The 21511-nt window shown below is 42.1% G+C and overlaps 1 protein-coding gene and 1 long non-coding RNA gene across 2 annotated transcripts; both read right to left on the bottom strand.

The window, feature by feature from the left end:
- Nucleotides 1-3683: 3683 nt before the first annotated feature.
- Nucleotides 3684-21195, bottom strand: LOC139562902 (synaptotagmin-13-like). Its single transcript, XM_071381042.1, has 6 exons — nt 20756-21195; nt 18229-18451; nt 15327-15464; nt 11794-12095; nt 5019-5139; nt 3684-4836 (listed from the first exon to the last, which is right to left on the bottom strand). The coding sequence occupies exons 1-6, from the start codon at nt 20927-20929 to the stop codon at nt 4529-4531; spliced, it is 1266 nt and encodes a 421-aa protein (XP_071237143.1). The 5' UTR covers nt 20930-21195; the 3' UTR covers nt 3684-4528.
- LOC139562904 (uncharacterized) lies at nt 10026-10499 on the bottom strand. The gene is made up of 2 exons (XR_011672462.1): nt 10276-10499; nt 10026-10159 (listed from the first exon to the last, which is right to left on the bottom strand). It is a non-coding gene; the product is annotated as an uncharacterized lncRNA (long non-coding RNA).
- Nucleotides 21196-21511: the final 316 nt, after the last annotated feature.

The following is a 21511-nucleotide window of genomic DNA, read 5'->3' as shown; positions in this document are numbered from 1 at the left end:
CCTATTTATGTCCTTTAGTAGTGGTTTCTTTGCAGCAATTTGACCATGAAGGTCTGACTCGCACAGTCTCCCCTGAACAGTTGATTTTGAGATGTGTCGGTTACTTGAACTCTGTGAAGAATTTTTTTGGGCTGCAATTTCTGAGGCTGGTAACTCTAATGAACTTATCCTCTGCAGTAGAGGTAACTCTGGGTCTTCCATTCCTGTGGCGGTCCTCATGAGAGCCAGTTTCATCATAGTGCTTGATGGTTTTTGCGACTGCACTTGAAGAAACTTTCAAAGTTCTTGAAATGTTCCGTATTGACTGACCTTCATGTCTTAAAGTAATGATGGACTGTTGTTTCTCATTGCTTATTTGAGCTGTTCATAATATGGACTTGGTCTTTTACCAAATAGGACATCTTCTGTATACCCACCCTACCTTGTCACAACACAACTGATTGGCTCACACTCATTAAGAAGGAAAGAAATGACACAAATGAACTTTTAACAAGGCACACCTGTTAATTGAAATGTATTCCAGGTGACTACCTCATGAAGCTGGTTGAGAGAGTGTGCAAAGCTGTCATCAAGGCAAAGGGTGGCTATTTGAAGAATCTCAAATATATTCTGATTTGTTTAAAAAAAAATTGGCTACTCTATGATTCCATATGTGTTATTTCCTGCAAATAAATGCTCTAAATGACAATATTTTATTTGGAATTTTGGGATAAATGTTGTCAGTAGTTTATAGAATAAAACAAAAATGTTCATTTTACCCAAACACATATAAATAGTAAAACCAGAGAAACTGCTAATTTTGCAGTGGTCTCTTAATTTTTTCCAGAGCTGTATATACATACATGTGCGTATGTACAGTTGAAGTCGGAAGTTTACATACACTTAGGTTGGAGTCATTAAAACTCGTTTTTTAACCACTCGATATAGGACTTGTTTTACTGTGGATATAGATAGTTTTGTACCGGTTTCCTCCAGCATCTTCACACTGTCCTTTGCTGTTGTTCTGGGATTGATTTGCACTTTTTGCACCAAAGTACATTCATCTCTAGGAGACAAAACGCGTCTCCTTCCTGAGCGGTATGACGGCTGCGTGGTCCCATGGTGTTTATACTTGCGTACTATTGTTTGTACAGATGAACGTGGTACCTTCAGGCATTTGGAAATTGCTCCCAAGGATCAACCAGACTTGTGGAGGTCTAAAAAAAAAAAAATAATCAGCGGCCTTGGCTGATTTTTTTAGATTTTCCCATGTCAAGCAAAGATGCACTAAGTTTGAAGATAGGCCTTGAAATACATCCACAGGTACACCTCCAGTTGACTCAAATGATGTCAATTAGCCTATCAGAAGCTTCTAAAGCCATGACATCATTTTATGGAATTTACCAAGCTGTTTAAAGACACAGTCAACTTAGTGCATGTAAACTTCTGACCCACTGGAATTGTGATACAGTGAATTATAAGTGAAATAATCTGTCTATAAACAATTGTTTAACAATTGTATATGTGTATATATATGTATATTAGTTACAGTTTTGACATCATCTTTCTATTATTTGCGTTTGCTATCTGCCCTGTTATTTGTATTATGTATCGTTAAAGTCTTATGTATTGCTGGAGACTTTTGAAAGTCACAAATGTTTATATATTAAGGGTTGTGTCTTTGGCATCCACAGACCACTTTTCTACCTTAAACTTGGAAAATATACTTCCTGCGAGTGCCATTATTTTTAATGCCAACTGATTCTTTATAGGTGCATTAAGTGTGACCCTGTCTGTATTGAGCTAGAACATGTGAAACTGTGGCTTATTAGTCAAAATAAACCTCTTGGTTGGAGCTAGATGATACTTAAATTTTGGTCATTTTATTTATTCAGTACACAGTGATGTCACAACTGTTTAGCCTCATCACATTGTCCTATGTCAGATTTGACTCTGGCCTAAACAATGGCTCCATTGCTGACACACAACTAGGCAGCAACATGCATTTTCATTTTAAATTGAAAAGAGAAGTATTAGACCCATGGGACAGGCGGATCTAGTCAGTACGGTTCACTTATTAATGAATCGGTGGGTTTATTTCGTAGTTCTCATTCATGCAATTATTCTTCCAGGTTCATGTTGTCCTTGCCAGGCAATGGTTAAAAAATGTCCCATCGTTCTTTCTCTCTTTTCGGGCCATGACGGATATTGAGGTTGATGAACTGTACTATTGGTTATGTTATATAACCTGCACATTGGAAACAACATTCATTATTAATTCTAGCCATGTCTGCAGCTGCAGGGATTTTGTAATGGATAGTCCACAGAAGGGGTGGCAGGTAGCCTAATGGTTAGAGCGTTGGGCCAGTAACCGAAAGGTTGCTAGATAAAATCCTCGAACTGACAAGGTAAAAATCTGTCGTTCTGCCCCTGAACAAGGCAGTTAACCCACTGTTCCCAGGCCGTCATTGTACATAATCATTTGTTCTTAACTGACTTGCCTAGTTAAATAAAAAATAAAAAAATATTTAAAAAGACAACTGGCTGGAAACATTGGATGATTTATTGTTGCTTTATATCCAACCACTGCCTCTGCACCAGTTAATTTACATAACAATGTAGCTACATCATTAGTTGGAACTGCTGTTGTTTAGGGCTATAAAGTGTATGCGCATTGCACACCATTGCATGCATAATGACTGCACTACTTGCACACAAGCTCATATCTTAACAAATAGGCAGGAATATAATGGCCATGGCATGCTAAAACAATCTGGCAAATGATCATTCAGAATCTCATGAAGATGTACATTTTTTAAAGACCTAACTTTCAATATCTACAAACGATGACTTAAGGCCTAAGTACAATAACACACAAAATAAGACATTTGTTGAAATTATTTAATAGAAAAAAATCTACATTTATTTTAACATAAAAATTGCAACACTTTTATTACAGCAGAAAATATAAGCCTGTGATTGTGAGTCAAGGAGTAGGCTACATACTGTGAGTAGGATTTACGTAGGTGTATTGACTGCGATTAACCCCTTGTTCCACTTTAAGGGTGATATGCTTTACAACAAAAACTCAGCATACAGTATTACCAGTGTTCTTGTAAATTCAACACCTTGCATGTGAAACAGCCATACTTTAGTAGTCAATAAGTTATCATTTAACAGGTTGATTATATTCTGGTCTGTTACAGTACATCTTTGTTTTTTGTGAAATGGCTTGGATGAGTGATATTAATATGTAACTTCATCTCAACATGATAATGGTAGTGCTCATTCAGCTATGAAAAGCGAGCTACTGTATACTAGGTCAGGTCCAAGGTTATATCAGTTACGCAAAATGAGCTCTGAGGATAGGAAGTATCAATAAATAGATATATTACATCAATGTCTGCCCGGATGTGGTGTTAGGGGCTGATACTGTACATAGTGCTCTCTGGATACCTGGGTATTTGCACATCCTCATTACAAGTCGCCTAGAATCAGATTTTGGCATGCCATATTTTGAAGATATTTTTTATTTTCACACATTTTGTGTGTCAGTGTGTACATTTTCAAATTACACAGTATGTTCCTCACTGGCGCAATCTATAGCAGTTCACTTGACAAAAGCTATGTAAAAGTAAAACCACAATGGAGAAAAATACCTTTTGTACATAACTGAAGCAAAGTGGGTTGAATGGAAACAGGTGTGAAATTGAGTTGATAGTTGTATTGTAACTACTTTAAATATAACATGTATAACAACTCTCGTATTCTCCTAAGATAAAATACAGCTGCACATATTCATAAAAATGACAAATGCAGTATATTACTTGATTAAACACTGCATGATTTTTTTATACATTGTGTGAATAACTTTAGCTGACGTTTTTAGACCCTGTGTAATAAGATAAACTTGAAACATGTAGTCCACTGTAATTCCATCACTGTTACAGTATATCTATGAATACTAATACTTGTCCTTTCAGTAGTACACAGTGCTCTTGAATCTCCTATCCGTTCAATATTGGCTGGCCCTTAAGTTTCTGCTAGGTGCATTCTCTCGATTGCTTTCCAAGCATGTGAATACATCACTTTACAAATAAAATGACAGCTCTACTGTAGAATAATTCACTGATATTTATCATACCATTACATACCATATACACAATCCCCTATAACACAAAAACACAGGCATTATCATATTTATTCTGTTCAGCTATAAAAACAGATCATAGAGGTGGTTGAGTATAGGTACTGTAGGCAAAGTATTACATTGCATTGATGAGTTTCATTGAATATATAAAATGTGTTCGTAATTGGTATTCTTTGGAAATTCAGTGATATTCAGTGACATTTCAGTTTGGTGTATGCTATTGTTGATATGTCATGGGATGCTGTGGGATAATTAATTGCAGGTAATGGGATACTTTCCATATAAGTGCATAAATAGATTTAGGCTCTTAAATCCTGATCCAGGAAGGCAGTTGACTTGCCCCCCCCCCACCCCCCACCATTTGGGTATTTGGAAGGGCAAAGCTGACAGGTGGTTATCTTAGTCATACAGTGGGTGCCACATGGCGATCTGCTTACGGGGGTTATCTAGCATCTGCTGCCAGTGTTGGAGGCCAGTATTAGAGGCCTGTAAACCCAGCTGGCAGCAGCCCAGGGACTCCTGCTCAACAGGACCTGCCTGGTTCAACACCTCCAAGTCCAGACTGGATTTAGACAGCAGCTCGCGGGGAACCTCCAGCATCATCATCTCATTCCACACTGGGTTCATCTTGTGCTTGACCCGTCGCGTCTGCTTCTTCTTCTTCAGCTTGGTAGTCTGGTGCTTCAGGACCAGTTTCACAGACAGGTCTAGGAACAAGGAACGAGGCTTTCACTACAATGAAATCCACCAACAAATATTTGTCTATCTTAGCATACTCTATCGTCAACCTGTGGATGGACTATCCATTCATGGTTGTATGGTTTAATGAGCAGTTGTAGGCGTCATACAGTATGAGCTGCAATGGGTTATATTAATAAACAGGGTGTACCTATGGAGTCCTTCAGCTTGTCTGACTGTAGTCCTCTAGCCTTCATCACCACAACTCCCAGCCGGTTGGCTGCAGGCAGGTAACTTATAGACAGCAGGAGCTCTCCAGCTGACTGGACATCCTGCCGATTATAGTCAATTACACCAATTCACTGTGATTAGAACAGGTCACATGAAAACGTTTCCTCTGCAAATAATGTCAAAAACACACAGCAGAAAACCTCAACACATAGCAGACTTTAATATACATAGGTTAGAACAAATATCAACAAGCAATGTCCATTTATGAATGACAATAAGGTACGCCTGCCTGTTACCTTGACACCATCATTAACGGACACAAAGGTCTGATTCACTAGTAATCAAATGGACTGGATGAATGGCTGTGTGAGTCACCTCTGTGCCTCAGGAAGATTAGGATTCATTAGGCACAAATCCTTATAATCCCTGCTATTATGCTTCTGATGCTACTGGTGAATCTCATATTGATCTGAAATCGTGCCACTTTGGTAAATGGTCTTCCTGCGTTGGTTAGGGGCATTGCAACTCCTACACATACTGCAATATGTCCCAATATGTCACTTAACTAAGTCAGAGACTCTTACAACCAGGAAAGTCTGTCGTAAAAGTAATATCATATAAACGTAATACGTGTGTAGGAGAGGCTTTACAGTCAACACGCCACCTTTTCTCAAACTGTTATCATGCACAGCCAAACTGTGTGGAGGGTTGATTAGTGAAAGTAATTGATATCTAGGGTCGTTGGTCTTCCAGTAGTGCACATATGAGGAAGAGGTTCGTATTATGTTCAAACAGGCCACACAAAAAATAGGGAGCCCACTAATGGACAAAAAGTCAAGGATTATGCATTTGCCAATATGCAGTATAGATGAGGCATTATTGGCTTTTTAGGGGATGCTTGAAAATGACATGTTAACTACATCATTTTAACAGCACCAGAGCACAGTACATTTTTACAGCTTGAGCATCCCTTTATAGTCTGCGATCCATAGCAAGTAAACCCTTTAAAGTAGCAGCCTGACTCACTCTTTGATTTGCTGTGAGCAATAGATCAAAGGAGTGGTAAGTAATCGATGCAAAGGGAATGGGGTAGTCTGTTTTTTTGAATAGTGTTCTTCTCTGAGTCATAACTCTGTACATCTACATCCAAATCAACAGTTTCATGAAAATGTTTTTCTCTCTTTCAGTGGACGTCTAATAAATCAAATATCTTCTCTCTTTCTTCAGTGGAGTATCATAATGTGTAATCTCCTGAGGAGCTATAGCACAGTCTACTGCTGTGTGTGTCATCCCTGGCTTCTGTCAGCCCCATCTGCCCCTGTGTTCTCTTTATGCAGCTATGACCATTAAATAAAGAGCTGAAAAACTTCTCACTGTGTTCAATTAGAAATCATTTATAGCTATTCTTCCGCAGCGGTATCACTTGCGTCACAGCCTACATCATACAAACTCCCGCCTTCCCCTCCCTACATTTCTCAGCCTCCTCCTATCCTCTCTAGCTCCTCTATCTGCTCTTTATCTTTGGCAAGACTTATTTCTCCCATGTCATCCTCGTATCTCTCTACGTCATCTCCCTCTCATGCATCATCCCTGTTTGTGATTCCTGGCGGGACTTCATGCTCTCTTGCGCATCCCAGAAGAAAGATAATCCCAAGGGTTTGTGATGACGTAGATTCTGATCTCCTGCCTAGCTTGGAGGCTTACGATGGAGCAGCCAGGAAAGACTGGAGAGCTGGCTGTTTTTTAATAAATCCCTATTTGCATTCAGGTGTCCTTGTAGCTGAAGTTTTGAAGAACAGCTTGTGGGTGGACAGAATGAGCTGTTCTGAAAGAAAATAGAAACAAGATCATATTGGGCTTCTTAAAATTCCCTTTTTTAAAGGTTTCCCAGCCTTGCAAATGGATCAGAGGCTGAATAAACTTGCAGTATACATTTTGTCTCTCTGTATGTGCTCAATCCTTTAAGAGATTTCTATAAAAACGTCCAACAACAATCTCCCTTTCAACACTATATACAAATACTCCCTGTGTCACTGAGAATGAGGCGTGAAATGGATTTCCTTTCTCTATAGCAGCTTGAGTAGCTGTCCTTTTAACCTAAATCCTCTTTAGGTTAACATAAAGCCGGATGGTTATCGCTGTATCTTGTGGAGGCTTGACAGTGCTTGTTACAGGGTAGCCATACAGACAGGCAGACCAAACCTAGCTATTGAGATAAATGACTTTGGCCTTGAGTAAACATTATTTTGATCACAGTGCCTAGTATTCAGTTTCACCAGATCCACAGAACAGTTGTCCAGTTTGAGAGCTGGGATGGCTCAAGTCACTATCAGATCACGAGGGGTAAGGGCTCTCGAAGGATGCCATGGCAACACCTTCTGACAGCCCAGAGAAGCACAGGTTAGACATAGTTAGTGGAAACACACAAAATATCACAGTGACTCAGCCAATACATCTCACCCCAATTCAGAATCCCTCATAATATCACACAATCTTCAAAAGAAGATAAACAGTTACAGTACTCCTCATTACTCAAACTATATCTATGATGGTCTCAAAGAGGAACACAGTCCTATACAATTCAATTTACAAAAATATAATAATATTAAAAGGGGAACTGCACCCGCTGATTTGGCTCCTTTTATGGCTCACTACGGCCTTCTGGGAGAGAGGAAAGGAGGAGCACGGATCCTTTGAGAGGTTCATGGCTCTGTTCAAGGCAGTCTTCGACCATCCTCCCAGAGGGCAGAGAGGGAGGGGAGATACTTCTCCAACAGGGTTCCCAGACCTCTGCGGAGTATGCCCTCACCTTTCGGACTGTGGCAGCCTCCAGCGGATGGAATGAGCCGGAGCACCGCACTCTTCTCCGGTGAGGATTGCGCAAAGAGGTCCAGACGGAGTTGGCGTATCGAGATGACAACCTATCCTTGGACGCACTCATCGCGATGGCCATCCGTCTGGATAACCTTCTTCTGGAGCACCGGCACCTACCTCTCTCCTCGCCCTCCTGCGTTGGCTGTCCTGAGGCAGAGCCTGAACCCATGCAGGTAGGGGCCACACACCTTTCCACGGAAGAACGACGTCGCCGGAGACAGCTGGGGCTCTGTCTCTATTGTGGCCAGGAGGGGCACCAGCTTCAGTGGTGTCCTGTGCGTCCCAACCCGGGGTCCACTATGGCAGAGGGGCGGCCCTGTATGCGCACAAACCAATCTCCCCGGCATACTCCAGCAGGGAAACTACTTCCCCTTCCTGTGCCTCAGCGGCTTGGTCCCATCTGTCCATAGACTTTGTTATTGACCTCCCCCCATCTGATGGTTTCACCACTGTTATGGTTATTGTGGACAGATTTTCCAAATCCTGCCATTTTATCCCTCTCTCTGGTCTCCTTACCGCTCTCCCGGTGGCAGAGGCACTGTTCCAGCAGGTCTTCCGGCACTATGGCCTTCCATAGGACATCGTCTCTGACCGTGGCCTCCAATTCACATCACGGGTATGGAGAGCCTTCATGGAGAAGCTGGAGGCCATGGCCAGCCTCGCATTCGGGTACCGGCCTCAGTCCAACCGGCAGGTGGAGAGTACCAACCAGGAGCTGGGGAGGTTCTTCAGGAGTCACTGCCAGGACCGACAGGGGGAGTGGGCCCGGTTCCTTCCCTGGGCGGAGTACTCCCAGAACTCAGTCTGTCACTCCTCCACCGGCCTGACTCCCTTCTAGTGCGTCCTGGGTTATCAGCACGCCCTGCCTCTGTGGACTCCGAGCCAGACCAAGGCCCCTGCAGTGGTCGAGTGGTTCCAGTGTGCCATCCACTGTCAGAAGGATTAGGCAGACCGCCATCCTGGTGATCGCGTCTGGCTGTTCACCAGGAACTTCCTACTCCACCTGCTCTGCAGGAAGCTGAGCCCCCGGTTTGTGGGTCCCTTCAAGGTTCTCCGGAGGATCAATGAGATAACTTACCCCACCAACTACCGGATCTCACCCTCTTTTCATGTTTCCCTCAGGCCGGTGGCTCCTGGTCTCCTGGCTGATGCCGTCCCCCTCGACACCCCTCCGTCTACCATGGACATCTATGGGACCCCTGTCTATGATGGCGGCGGGGGGGTACTGTCATGCCTACTCCCGCTCACCCTCTCCAATGATTGACATCACCAGTCTACTAACCACAGGCCCTGGTAACCATTATTACGCACACCAGGACTTCATCATCACCTTGATTACCTTCCCTTTATTTAGCCCTCGGTAGCCTCAGTCATCAGGCAGTATTGGTTTGATTTTATTCACGTTCTGTACACTTCTCCTGTTTTATTTATCTGCATTTATCATTAAACTCACCTTCTGCACCTGCTTCCTGACTCTCAGCGTATTCGTGACACTCAAGAAATGCCTGCAGCTATGACAGAAAACAAACTTCCGAGTTGGCTTGGGGGTGTGGTTTGATGTGGGTGTTTCTTACGCGTGTCCTTGCCACCACCAAGACACAACCATCTGTCAGAACCTTGCCCGCAGATGTTTCCTCCCACTCAATCGCAACAAACCTCCTGGAGGTTGAGTTTAATAACTACAGATGCATGATGAGATGCCGGAGAAAACTTTGAATAGGTCAGTAGCCTACAGAGTAATAACGAGAAGAATGCAATTGCTGAATGTATGTATACATTTTAAACTAAGTGTTTTGGTAACGTTTAAATGTAGCACAAGGTCCATGTAGAATAAACAACCCTTTACATAATACCGTAGAAGCCGTGTTCTGCTAACATAACAATGAGCACCTTTCATCTTTCATTGTCATTCCCAGTCGATACAGATACTCTGCTTATCAGCATTTTGTCAAGTGGTAATGGGGCTACCTTGGCAAACATGTCGGTGGTCATACCTTCCTGTGTGAAATCCCTGAGTTCCCTGATCAGATGCAGAATACGCAGGGTTTCTCCCTCCCCATATTGACTGATACCATTCAATTCAATAATAAAAAAAAGACAATACAAGTAAAAGTTGTTTCTAGTCAAATGTTTATGCAGAGTGCAAGATCTCTCTCCATTCAGAGACATCCGTATCAAGCCCATCTGTTAGTCTGTACTTCATCCCATCATCTTGCAAGTCTTCATGTGCTGGCTCCATTCATGTTTCTGTGAACACATATGCACATAGTCACTGTCATATTACCAATGGCAGTTAGGATAGGTAATATCTGACACACAAACAAGTGTTATGTTGGAGTTTGAACAAGTCAGACTAGACCTACCTGATTCTGTTCTCCCTATCAATGACCGTTGGTGAGCAGGCAAGAGGTGAGGCTGGAGGTGAGGTCTTTGCCAGAGCCCCTTTGATAGGCATAGCAGCGTAGATCAGCTCCTGTCCCCTCAAAGATACTGGTCGGTCACACACACACACAGAGCACCGATTATGATTAGCCTGGTGGAACCAACCTGCACACTGTGTTCATCTTTCTATTTCACTTCAGATCAAGCTTGTTCCACCAAGCTAGCTTATGCCCCGGACATTATCTAAAAAGTAGAAGAAAAGCAACAAGTAATGTCAGTTTACAACAATTATGTTTCACAATTGGGTTATCAAATGTATCAAAGTAACAAAGTGGGTTACCTTCTGTATTTGTACAAAATGATGAGCCTGTGAAAGCTGTTGCCGCAGACAGGTGAAGGTTGTTGGCCGGATACTTGCCATAGGAATCCTCACAGCAAGGGCAAGTCTGCATGATGCTGATGAGGGCCCTCTTGCTGGTCTCTATGCTGCATGTTTGGCTGCAAACTAGACATCTCTCGAACAACAATATTTATTTGTGCCCTACCTAGACACTAACTTAGAGAGTGGCATGGAAATATGATTACATCGCTAAAGTAACCAAATAATTTGTATGATACAACATTGCCATAGTATGATGTCGTCAAATTTACTTGAGAGATGGCAATGTTGCCATTACTGTTACTAGCAAAGTTTGTAAAGCACTGCTAATGTTAGCTAACTAAAATACGGTGGTCCCCTCAATCTTAGTTAGCTGGCTAATTTTATGCTGCATCTAAAGTCAATCTGGAAACATCACAGTCATAACAAAAGGTTTTCCTACTAATTATTTGCCTTCTTTTGAAACGTTATCGTGTCTCCATGCCAAATCTGAGTTGTATTTAGGTAGGCTAAAGTTAGCCAGCTAGCTAGCTAACGTCAGCTATGTTAGCGATGATCGTGATAATGATTATCAATATACATAACCAGATACATAACCAGCAGTCTATGGTCTAGCTACCGGTATACTCATCCCCACTGGGGACCAACAAACTCCAACCACCTATTCCGCATGATAGGGTCCTTCGGCAGGGCATGCAAACCATAGTTGTTGGCTATGCTTCTTGCTGGACGCATGCATTGCATGGTCAATCCATATAGATATTTTCAGTCTCAAACGGCCGTGATCCTTTGAACATGTTGGCTGGGGGCGATGAAACAACGGAGCCCCATTTAAAGAAGGGAAGCGAAGTGGGAGGAGTGGCGATTTGCATGTGGAGCTTGGCAAAACGGGGCATGATTTGTTGACATAATTATAATCCAAACCCAACCTTCAACTCCAAACTGACTTTATGATCAAAATTACCCTATTTAGACTTTGTAGTCAATTTTGACAATATAATAAATGTTCTGCCAATAGGCCATTTTCAAAAGGATTAGTTCATTTTTAGGAGCAGTTGCTCTTTAACTTTGCGGCCAATGCTGTCTACTATATATCAATGGTAAGAACAGGGTAGCCTACCTGTTTTGGTGGCTGAAGGTCGACCCAGCAGTCTGCATTGGACATCATGCCCACATCAACCAGTTTGAACCTCATAACGCCGAGGTTGGTGTTCTGGGAGAACTGGTCACAACCGTGAAGGGAGAGAGCCACTTCGCCCTCCACCTCATACCCCCTTGGCAGGGAGAACACCAGGCCTTCCTCCCAGCGGGTGTGGCTGGTCAGGCGTCGCGACGAAGTCTGGGCCTCCCTCTGTCCTGCTGCTAAGGTCAGGACTCCGGCCACATAGCCCTCACAGCCCGACCCCACACTCAAATACTCCGCTACAGAGGAAGACAGAGAGGGAAGGCAACAGAGAGAGGGGGAGCGAACCCTGAGAATAGCCGTCTATTGATGTAGTTTTAATTACATTTTTACATTTTACATTTTAGTAATTTAGCAGATGCTAAATTACTCTAATCCAAAGCGATTTACAGTTAGTGCATTCATCTTAAAATAGCTAGATGGGATAACCACATATTAGTGAGTACATTTTTCCTCAATAAAGTAGCTTTTAGCAAAGTCAGAGCTAGTAAGGGTAAAGTGTGAGTGTCTGTTCACAAAAGGCATTCTTTAAGGGGGGTGGGGCTCAGGGTGAGAAGGGTGTGTGAGGGGGGGTTGTGCTGTGAGATTATTTAAGATACTCTTAGAAGAGGATCGGGTTTAACATGTTTTCAGAAGATGGGCAAGGACTCTGCTGTCCTAGCTTCAGGGGGAAGCTGGTTCCACAATTTGGGTGCCAGGACAGAGAAGAGCTGGGCTGACCGGAAGCTGCCCTCCCGTAGGGGTGGGAGGGCCAAGAGAACAGAGGTGGCAGAACGAAGTGCTCGCGTTGGGGGTGTAGGGCTTGAGCATAGCCTGAAGGTAGAGGGGGGGCAGTTCTTCTTGCTGCTCCTTGGCAAGTACCATGCTCTTGTAGCAGACGCGAGCTTCGACTCGAAGCCAGTGGAGTGTGCGGAGGAGAGAATCTCATTAGCTGTTCCCAATTCCATATTTATGAAAAAAGCATATATACAAAGGTCTGCAAAATATCTTATTATGTAGAATTCACTGAAGTTAGAACTTTATAGGCTATGTATTTATAAGGAGAGAATGCGTATGTCTAGTAGATGTGTTTATGATAAACAATGCAGAAGCACTTTTCAGACCCGGCATAGGTCTCTCCCAGCAGTTTCTCTAACAGCAAAGCAGACGGTACGCCTTGAATAAAAATAGTAATTAATGAAGCTAAGGGCTTGGATATAATGATATATAATTGAGCACTCGGCAGGTGATAAACAAACCAAAGAGGCAGGACTCGCAGATAGCTGGCCTGCAGAGAACCTGTGTCCTCTGTTAGCATATCTCAACAGGCGTATGATGCTGGTATGAACAGTGTGACAGCTTGCACCCCGACCACACCACCAACAAACACCCACCCAACCTCCCGCCAGGCAAAGTAGATGCATTGCTGACCTTTTCATTGGGTGACGCATCAGCATCTACAGTCGCTAAGCACCGACATACGGGGACCAGCCAACAGAGTGCCAACACAAAGGCGTCCAAGCCTCTCAACCCCTTATCAAATCACCCACAGTTTTATGAAGGGGAAGGCCGGTGGCTTGCTTTGTCTCACCACAAATGAAATCAATTATTTTGTAGATGGAGAACATAAAAGAAGCAAGGTAGAATATTGAAATAGATTAAGCCAGTGTGACAGTGTTGGTGCGTCATCACTTTGCCACTCTATTGGCTTCGGAATATTGCTCCACAAGACACGATGCACTGAGGGGATTGGGTTGTGAGGTCTCCATTTACAATTTCAATCTATTTGTCACTCTTGATTGACTGTTGCCTCACGTTTATTTATTCTATTTGCAGACAACTGCCTCTTAGTTTTCACCTTTATCCTTGTTTTCATTTGCAGAAGACATCTGCTTGTTGACCTCTTTTGATAATGTTAATAAATGAAGTTTGACAGAAAGAAATGCACTGTCATGGATGTACTTAAATACAGTTGAATGTCGGAAGTTTACATACACCTTAGCCAAATACATTTCAAATCAGTTTTTCACAATTCCTGACATTTAATCCCAGTAAAAATTCCCTGTTTTGGGTCAGTTGGATCACCACTTTATTTTAAGAATGTGAAATGTCTGAATAATAGTAGAGAGAATGATTTATTTCAGATTTGATTTCTTTCATCACATTCCCAGTGGGTCAGAAGTTTACATACACACAATTAGTATTTGGTAGCATTGCCTTTAAATTGTTTAACCTGGGTCAAACTTTTCAGGTAGCCTTCCACAAGCTTCCCACAATAAGTTGGGTGAATTTTGGCCCATTCCTCCTGACAGAGCTGGTGGAAATGAGTCAGGTTGGTAGGCCTCCTTGCTCGCACACACTTTTTCAGTTCTGCCCACAAATTTTCTATGGGATTGAGGTCAGGGCTTTGTGATGGTCACTCCAATTCCTTGACTTTGTTGTCCTTAAGCCATTTTGCCACAACTTTGGAAGTATGCTTGGGGTCATTGTCCATTTGGAAGACCCATTTGCAACCAAGTTTTAACTTCCTGACTGATGTCTTGAGATGTTTCTTCAATATATCGACATAATTGTCTTTCCTCATGATGCCATCTATTTTGTGAAGTGCACAAGTCCCTCCTGCAGCAAAGCACCCCCACAACATGATGCTTCCACCCCCGTGCTTCACGGTTGGGATGGTGTTCTTCGGCTTGCAAGCCTCCCCCTTTTTCCTCCAAACATAACGATGGTCATTATGGCCAAACAGTTCTATTTTTGTTTCATCAGACCAGAGGACATTCCTCCAACAAGTACGATATTTGTCCCCATGTGCAGTTGCAAACCGTAGTCTGTCTTTTTTATGGCGGTTTTGGAGCCGTGGCTTCTTCCTTGCTGAGCGGCCTTTCAGGTTATGTCGATATAGGACTGGTTTTACTGTGGATATAGATACTTTTGTACCTGTTTCCTCCAGCATCTTCACAAGGTCCTTTGCTGTTGTTCTGGGATTGATTTGCCCTTTTCGCACCAAAGTATTTTCATCTCTAGGAGACAGAATGCGGCTCCTTCCTGAGCGGTATGACGGCTCCGTGGTCCCATGGTGTTTATACTTGCGTACTATTGTTTGTACAGATGAACGTGGCACCTTCAGGCGTTTGGAAATTGCTCCCAAGGATGAACCAGATTTGTGGAGGTCTACAATTATTTTCTGAGGTCTTGGCTGATTCTTTTGATTTTCCCATGATGTCAAGCAAAGAAGCACTGAGTTTGAAGGTAGGCACAAAGTAGATGTCCTAACCGACTTGCCAAAACTTTAGTTTGTTAACAAGAAATTTGTGGAGTGGTTGAAAAACAGGTTTTAATGACTCCAATCTAAGTGTGTGTAAACTTCCGACTTCAACTGTATGTTTAATAGGTAAACTAGGGTCAACATCATGTTTAGTGATACCTCACCCTTCATAATTTCCATGAAGTGGACATACTGGCAGATGATACTGTTGAGATCGATGCCTTACCTTCTATCACGGTGATGTGTAGCTCATTCTGGTCGGTATAATAGGTGAGAGAGAAATGCAGCTTAGGGTGGAGGATGGAGCTGCTTGTTGTCATCCCATTGGTTAGATCCCTTGCACACGGGGTTTTGTCCTTTGAGTCTGGGAAAGGAGACGGCGTTAGGGCTGGTCAATTCCTTGGTAACGGAATTGCGCTGAGACTTTTCACTTAAAATGTATGCCAAACAAAAACCATTGATTTCAAAGTTCAACAAACCATACAACTCCATGCACAAGGACTACTTTTAACAATTTACACTGAACATTTTACCAAACACATTTACTGGAAGAAATATGCAGATGCAAAGTTTGGTAACAGAATCTTGGTAAAATCTCCCTCAGTTGTTTTATGTGTCCACGTTTTCCAAAGACTCTGTTAAATATGTGCTCCGAATTAAGACTTAACAATGTCTGCAGAAAGAATGGGGTGTCAGCTATGACATGACACATTGACTTTGAAAAAAAATATTTATTTTGGTTATTGAACTACAGTAAGTAAAGTGGATTTACACCCGTTAACGGAATTGAGTTAACGGAATTTATTCATGGGTCCGTGATCTGTACTACACAGAAATGCATAATTATGGATTTCAATGTCATTCTCTTCATGGTGATGTATCCTAAATAGGTACACAAAGGTATAATATGCAATATCCTCCTTTGCATATTTGGGTATTATTCTACACAATGGCTATTATTTTAATGAGCTCTGCCCCCAAACAAGACCAAATTTGTTTGGTCCAGACCAGACCAAATCTGAACCAATCACAGACGTCTATGTTCCACAGGTTTGGACATCGAATTGCAGCACAGTAGAGTAGAGTTCAGTACAGTACATTACAGTACAATATAGTTCAGTACAGTACAGTGCAGTAGACTTCAGTACAGTACAATACAGTACATTATAGTGTGCTCTACTCTAGTGTGCTCTACTATGTACTGTACTGAACTCTACCCCAGTACTGTTCTGAACTATACTCTACTTTTCCTATACTGTACTGTACTCTACTGTAATGTACTGTACTTTCCAAACTTGTGAACCCAACTGTGGTTTGTGACTACCATGATTTCCCATTGTAGCCAATTCAATTGCAGAAATTCCGTTACCGATGTTTCGGAAATTACATTATCGATTTGGTCACAGAATTTCAAGTTTTAATCACTTAATAATTCATAAACAAAATTGGTATCAGTAAAAACACCATAACTAATTGATAGGTCTACCTTTACTTGTTACCTTTACTTGTAATTTCTCTCCCTCTCATGAGGGAGAGAAATTAAAAAATATCTTAAAGATGTATGGGTTTTTGGTAACGGAATTTCAAGGCACAAGGCAACTTACAGATAGCAGAAACATTTCACAAAACTAAATATCAGTGTTGATATTAGTTGGCAGGGATCTTTACTTCAACATTATTGTGTTTTGATTGATTTATACTTCCTTTTCAGACTATTTCTGTTAGATGTTTTCTAAGACCCCTTTTCCATCTGTTTGACCAGAAATCGAAGGCTTTGCTTATTCCAAATTGTGAATATACATTTTAATTTCTCTAAAATATCTTAGCTTTCATTTGACACCCAATTGATATGCTCCTATGAACTTAACAGGTTGGTGCTCATGGGTCCTTTTATATTGTCACGATCGTCTAAGGTGGAAACAGCGGACCAAAGCGCAGCGTGGTGAGCGTACATACTTCTTTATTTTAAGATGTCGCCAACTTAACAATAAACATCAAAACGAAAAAACATGCCGCCAACGTAGTGCTCACAGGCAACTATACATGGACAACTACCCACAAATACAGGTGGGAAAAGGCTACCTAAGTATGGTTCTCAATGCCCACCCAAATCACACCCTGACCAAACCAAAATAGAGACATAAAAAGCTCTCTAAGGTCAGGGCGTGACATATATGGAAATTACTGGCTGTTTTTCTTCCTGGGGACATTGAATGGTAAATGTGTGCATCAACTAAACCATGAAAATCAGTGCATCTTACATTTATTTGTATTTTTTTAGAAACAATTATTTGAGAAACTATGTATAGCCAAACTGGCTATTACTGTAAGGCAACTGCATTCAGGTGTAAGAAAGCACCAAGAATAGCAGTAGGAAGCTCTTAGCCTTCTGGGACCAGTCCTATCCATCATGCATTAGGTTCCATTGACTGGACACATCAATAACACTAAGTGGATGAGTGTAGGGACTAGGGAGGGAAGAAGGGAAAGTGGGGCAAAGCCTTTGATCACAATGCTCTGGCAGGAGGAGAGGTGAGTTTATTTGTATTTATTTATTTTTACTTAACCTTTATTTAACTAGACAAGTCAGTTAAGAACAACTTCTTATTTACAATGACGGCCTACCCCGACCAAACCCTAACCCGGACGACGCTGGGCCAACTGTGTGCCGCCCTATGGGGCTCCCAATCATGGCGAGTTGTGATACAGCCTGGAATCTAACCAGCGTCTGTAGTGACGTCTCTAGCACTGAGATGCAGTGCCTTAGACTGCTGAACCACTTGGGAGCCCAATAGAGTTAAGTAACTCAAACACAATTATCTAGACTGAGTGAGTGGTAACTCTAATACAATAGTAGGAAGTGATTGACTACAGTAATTAACAACAACATTTGTTTCTGCCCAGAAACTGCCAAGATTTTTTTCCGGATTTACAGAGAAAAAGTGGTTTCAATCTAGGTCCAAAAATTCACATGTAAAATTTCACCTGAAAAATGTTGAATCGAAATAACTGAAGAGTATAACACATTGTATAACATGATGAAGGCATAGTAGCTATGAAAAGAATAGGAAACGATAAAGGGATTTATCTTGTTTAATTCAGAGTGTATGTTATTGGTTGGGGTTTACCTTGTCTGAGGATTGTGAACGTGTCAGAGCTGTCAGTTGCTTGGTTACCAGCATTAGGCTCAGTCGAGGGTCCCTCGGGAGAGGGCTCGCCCCCCTTCTCTGAGGCATGATCAGGGTAGCTGATGACCTCAGATGAGGTCACAGACGGTTTGGGCTTGTATATTTTTGGAAATTTCAACAATGTCCTTGGTTGGATGGGCTCTGTGGATTTTTCCACACTGAACTAGAGGAGGAAGAGATGGTTAAACACAGGCTAATAATACTGTACTATGATACAAGGTGTGGTGAGAAATCACAGCTAGGTTGTAGACCGCTTTCATGAAGATTTAGTGTTGGTCGTGCAGTTCAAAGACAGCAAGCCTGCTGTATGCAACCAATCGCAGAGGGGTTCATTACGGCCATAACAGTCCATTATCACTGCAGTCTGGCAATTCACAGGAAAACATGGAACACCAATTTACAGTGAATGCAACTCTCTGACAGTCAGCTAAAGGTGGGCCACTCAGATGGGTGAGTTATGGTTATACTGATAAGAATTTCCATCCATTCTCCTGGGCATGCATCATTACTCTCCCAAATCAAACTCTAAATGATAACATTGACTGGTAACTGGAAGCTATTATATTAAAGTATAGAACTTTATTTATGCTTGTAGAATAAATTGCACCTTGTTAAGTTACATTCCATAATGGGATATAAACAATTCAGAGGAGGACTAAATCTCTCCACCCAGCAAGTGTTTTTTCACCTCCTTAGCAGCACATTTGAAGTACTGAAAAAAGCAAGCTGACTGGAACGTGGTGTCCCCCTGGAGCATGCATCATGTGTGAGGGCTTGTGTAAGCTGAGGAAAGGAAGGCTGTGTGCATAGACTTGACGTAACATAGTAAATGTACATCTGGGACGATCAAATTAGTATGATATGTTACGTTTGGTATGGTTACATAAGACAAAGGTTAAAGGGTTAACACAAACGTCTAGTAATCCAAAGGTTGCGTGTTTGAATCTCATCACGGACAACTTCTGCATTTTAGCTAATTAGCAACTGCATAGCATGTTAGCTTAACTTTAACCCTTTCACCTGACTCCGAACCTTTACCCTTACAATCCTTTAACCTAACTCCTAACCCTAACCTCAACCCTAACCCCTAGCCTAGCTATCGTTAGCCACCTAGCTAACGTTAGCCACAACAAATTGTAATTCTTAACATATCATACGAAATGGATGATCGACATCCAGAAATGAATAAATACCAAACAAAACTTAACATATCATACTAATTGGAGTGTCCCAGATTTACATTTACTATATTAAGTCTACGCCTGAGTCCAGGTAGTGGCGTGAGCTGCAGGGGTATCCTGCTCCTCCCCAAATTACACTGACACAGATGTGCAGGGAACCTATGAATTCTTTATTAGGCTAGTCCTAGCAGTTTTTTTCCACTTTGAAAGATTCTGAATGACTCATCACCTCGTCACAAACTCATCGGATTGGTGGGTGCGAACATGTCTTTTTAAAATTATTATCTGCTTCTAACACCATTATTTAGCCATCTTCAAATGAGACCCATATTCAGGAACACTACACAGCCCATTAGGCCATAGGAATTTCAATTAAACACACTGTAGTTCTTCAAAGTGGTTGCTGAGGTGTTAAGTCTGCTTCAAAGCTGTGGGATTTCACTCTATGACTAATCACTCAAGGTCAAATGTGGACATACGTGCAACACCTTTTGCTTGGCTCAGAGAGAGGATGGGTGGGTTCACTGTAAAGGGGACTGCAACAGACAATCAACCTTTCCCACAGAAAGGACACTGTTTGTGAGCAGAACTGTGATACAATGCCACAAGCCAAGTCACAGGTTAAGCCTCCTGCAGCCCAAAGGAACAAGAATAGAGTGCTATACTAACTGTACTCCAGTGACTATGACAGTAAAAAGACTACAACAAATGGTCATCAGAGGAGCCAATTGAAGGGCTCTATCTTAACGCAGTCCTTTATTGTAATGTAACCCCTATCTGATGTTTGTTTTTTTACTTCTGCATTTCCTGTGTTACAATCTTAATATCAGTAAAGGGAGATATCAAAGGCTGTCATAAGCAGATATTTGGAATTGTCTTAGCCCACCAACTTCTCTGTTCAAAAATCAAAAGAGTAGTTGTTGTGTCAGTGTATTAAACAACTGTAGCTAGCTATATTATTTACCAGGAGAAACTGTAGTTACTCAAAGTAAGTTAGTTACCACTCAGTGAAACTGTAGTTGCTCAAATCAAACATACAGGACAAAGCTTTTTGCACTACAATTATAGATCACGTATGAGATAAAAAACAGCTCCACACGTGATATGACAGACATTTAGTGAATGTTACCACTTCAATAACCGTGGCATTCACTCCAGTCCCACGCCACATACACCTAGTGACACAGATTCACCAAGTCCCCTGCGGTGCTGGTAGTTACCCTCCCAGGAAAGTAAGCTCTCTAAGATCTGAGTCTATGTCCAAGTACAGTGGTAGGGCAGCTCACCTGCTCTGAGGAGTGCAGAACACTGGGTTTAGCCTTCTCTGGGTCTGCATCTTCACCACTTTCCGGCTTGCCTTTCTTACAGGACCTGCAGATCAGTGAGAGCCCACAGAGAGTGAGGATGCCTGACGCAGTGCCCAGCGTAGCACCAAGGACAGCAGCTGTGGTGAAAATCATGCTGGTCAACAAGGGCAACACAGGAAAAAATAAAAAGGAAGAAGAAAGGAAGCTACAAATGTCCAAGTTACTCTTCAGGCAGCATTACAAATCAAGATGCTGATTGGTTAGTCTTCAGCAAATGTCCCACAAAAATAGGATGCTTTTTCAGGAGACAGGCTACACTTCATTCGGGTACCAGCAGTTGGTTGCAAGCACTTTCAATCTGCAGTTCCCTCATCCAGAGACAGAGGGAGAATGTTCCTGTCTGCAGAAGAGAATAGCGTGAGAGAGAGGTAGTCCGCATTGTCTACTTGCATATATTCAGTGAGAGGAGGGATGGCTTAAGGACAAAGGGAGAGAAAGGAGTGGGAGGGTACAGGCTGGCTGTCTCGTTAGCTGGTTAGGACAGAATATGTCTGTTTTGTGTATTATGTCCGTTTCATTTATGCTTACCTTCCCTGTCTCTCTTTTGCTCTTTATCTCTAAGTTTCTCTCTCTTCCTTCCTTCTCTTCCCCACAACCACTTTCCTGTTGCCCTCAGACACATCCATGTCTGACATCTGAAAAAATCCTGCTCCCCAGAATAACCTTTATTTTTTT

Source organism: Salvelinus alpinus, chromosome 33 (assembly GCF_045679555.1).
Source record: "Salvelinus alpinus chromosome 33, SLU_Salpinus.1, whole genome shotgun sequence".
Classification (NCBI taxonomy): Eukaryota; Metazoa; Chordata; class Actinopteri; order Salmoniformes; family Salmonidae; genus Salvelinus; species Salvelinus alpinus.
The sequence above is the reverse complement of the archived record's forward strand: the minus strand, read 5'-3'. Positions and strand labels throughout refer to the sequence as shown.

What these genes read in the sequence shown, in the direction of transcription:
- LOC139562902 (XM_071381042.1), bottom strand. Translation starts at nt 20,929, where the DNA reads ATGATTTTCACCACAGCTGCTGTCCTTGGTGCTACGCTGGGCACTGCG. An exon ending in ACACATCACCGTGATAGAAG is followed by an intron (nt 12,096 to 15,326) that starts GTAAGGCATCGA and finishes CTTCCTCTGTAG; the next exon opens with CGGAGTATTTGAGTGTGGGG. An exon ending in CAAGCTGAAGGACTCCATAG is followed by an intron (nt 4,837 to 5,018) that starts GTACACCCTGTT and finishes CCTTGTTCCTAG; the next exon opens with ACCTGTCTGTGAAACTGGTC.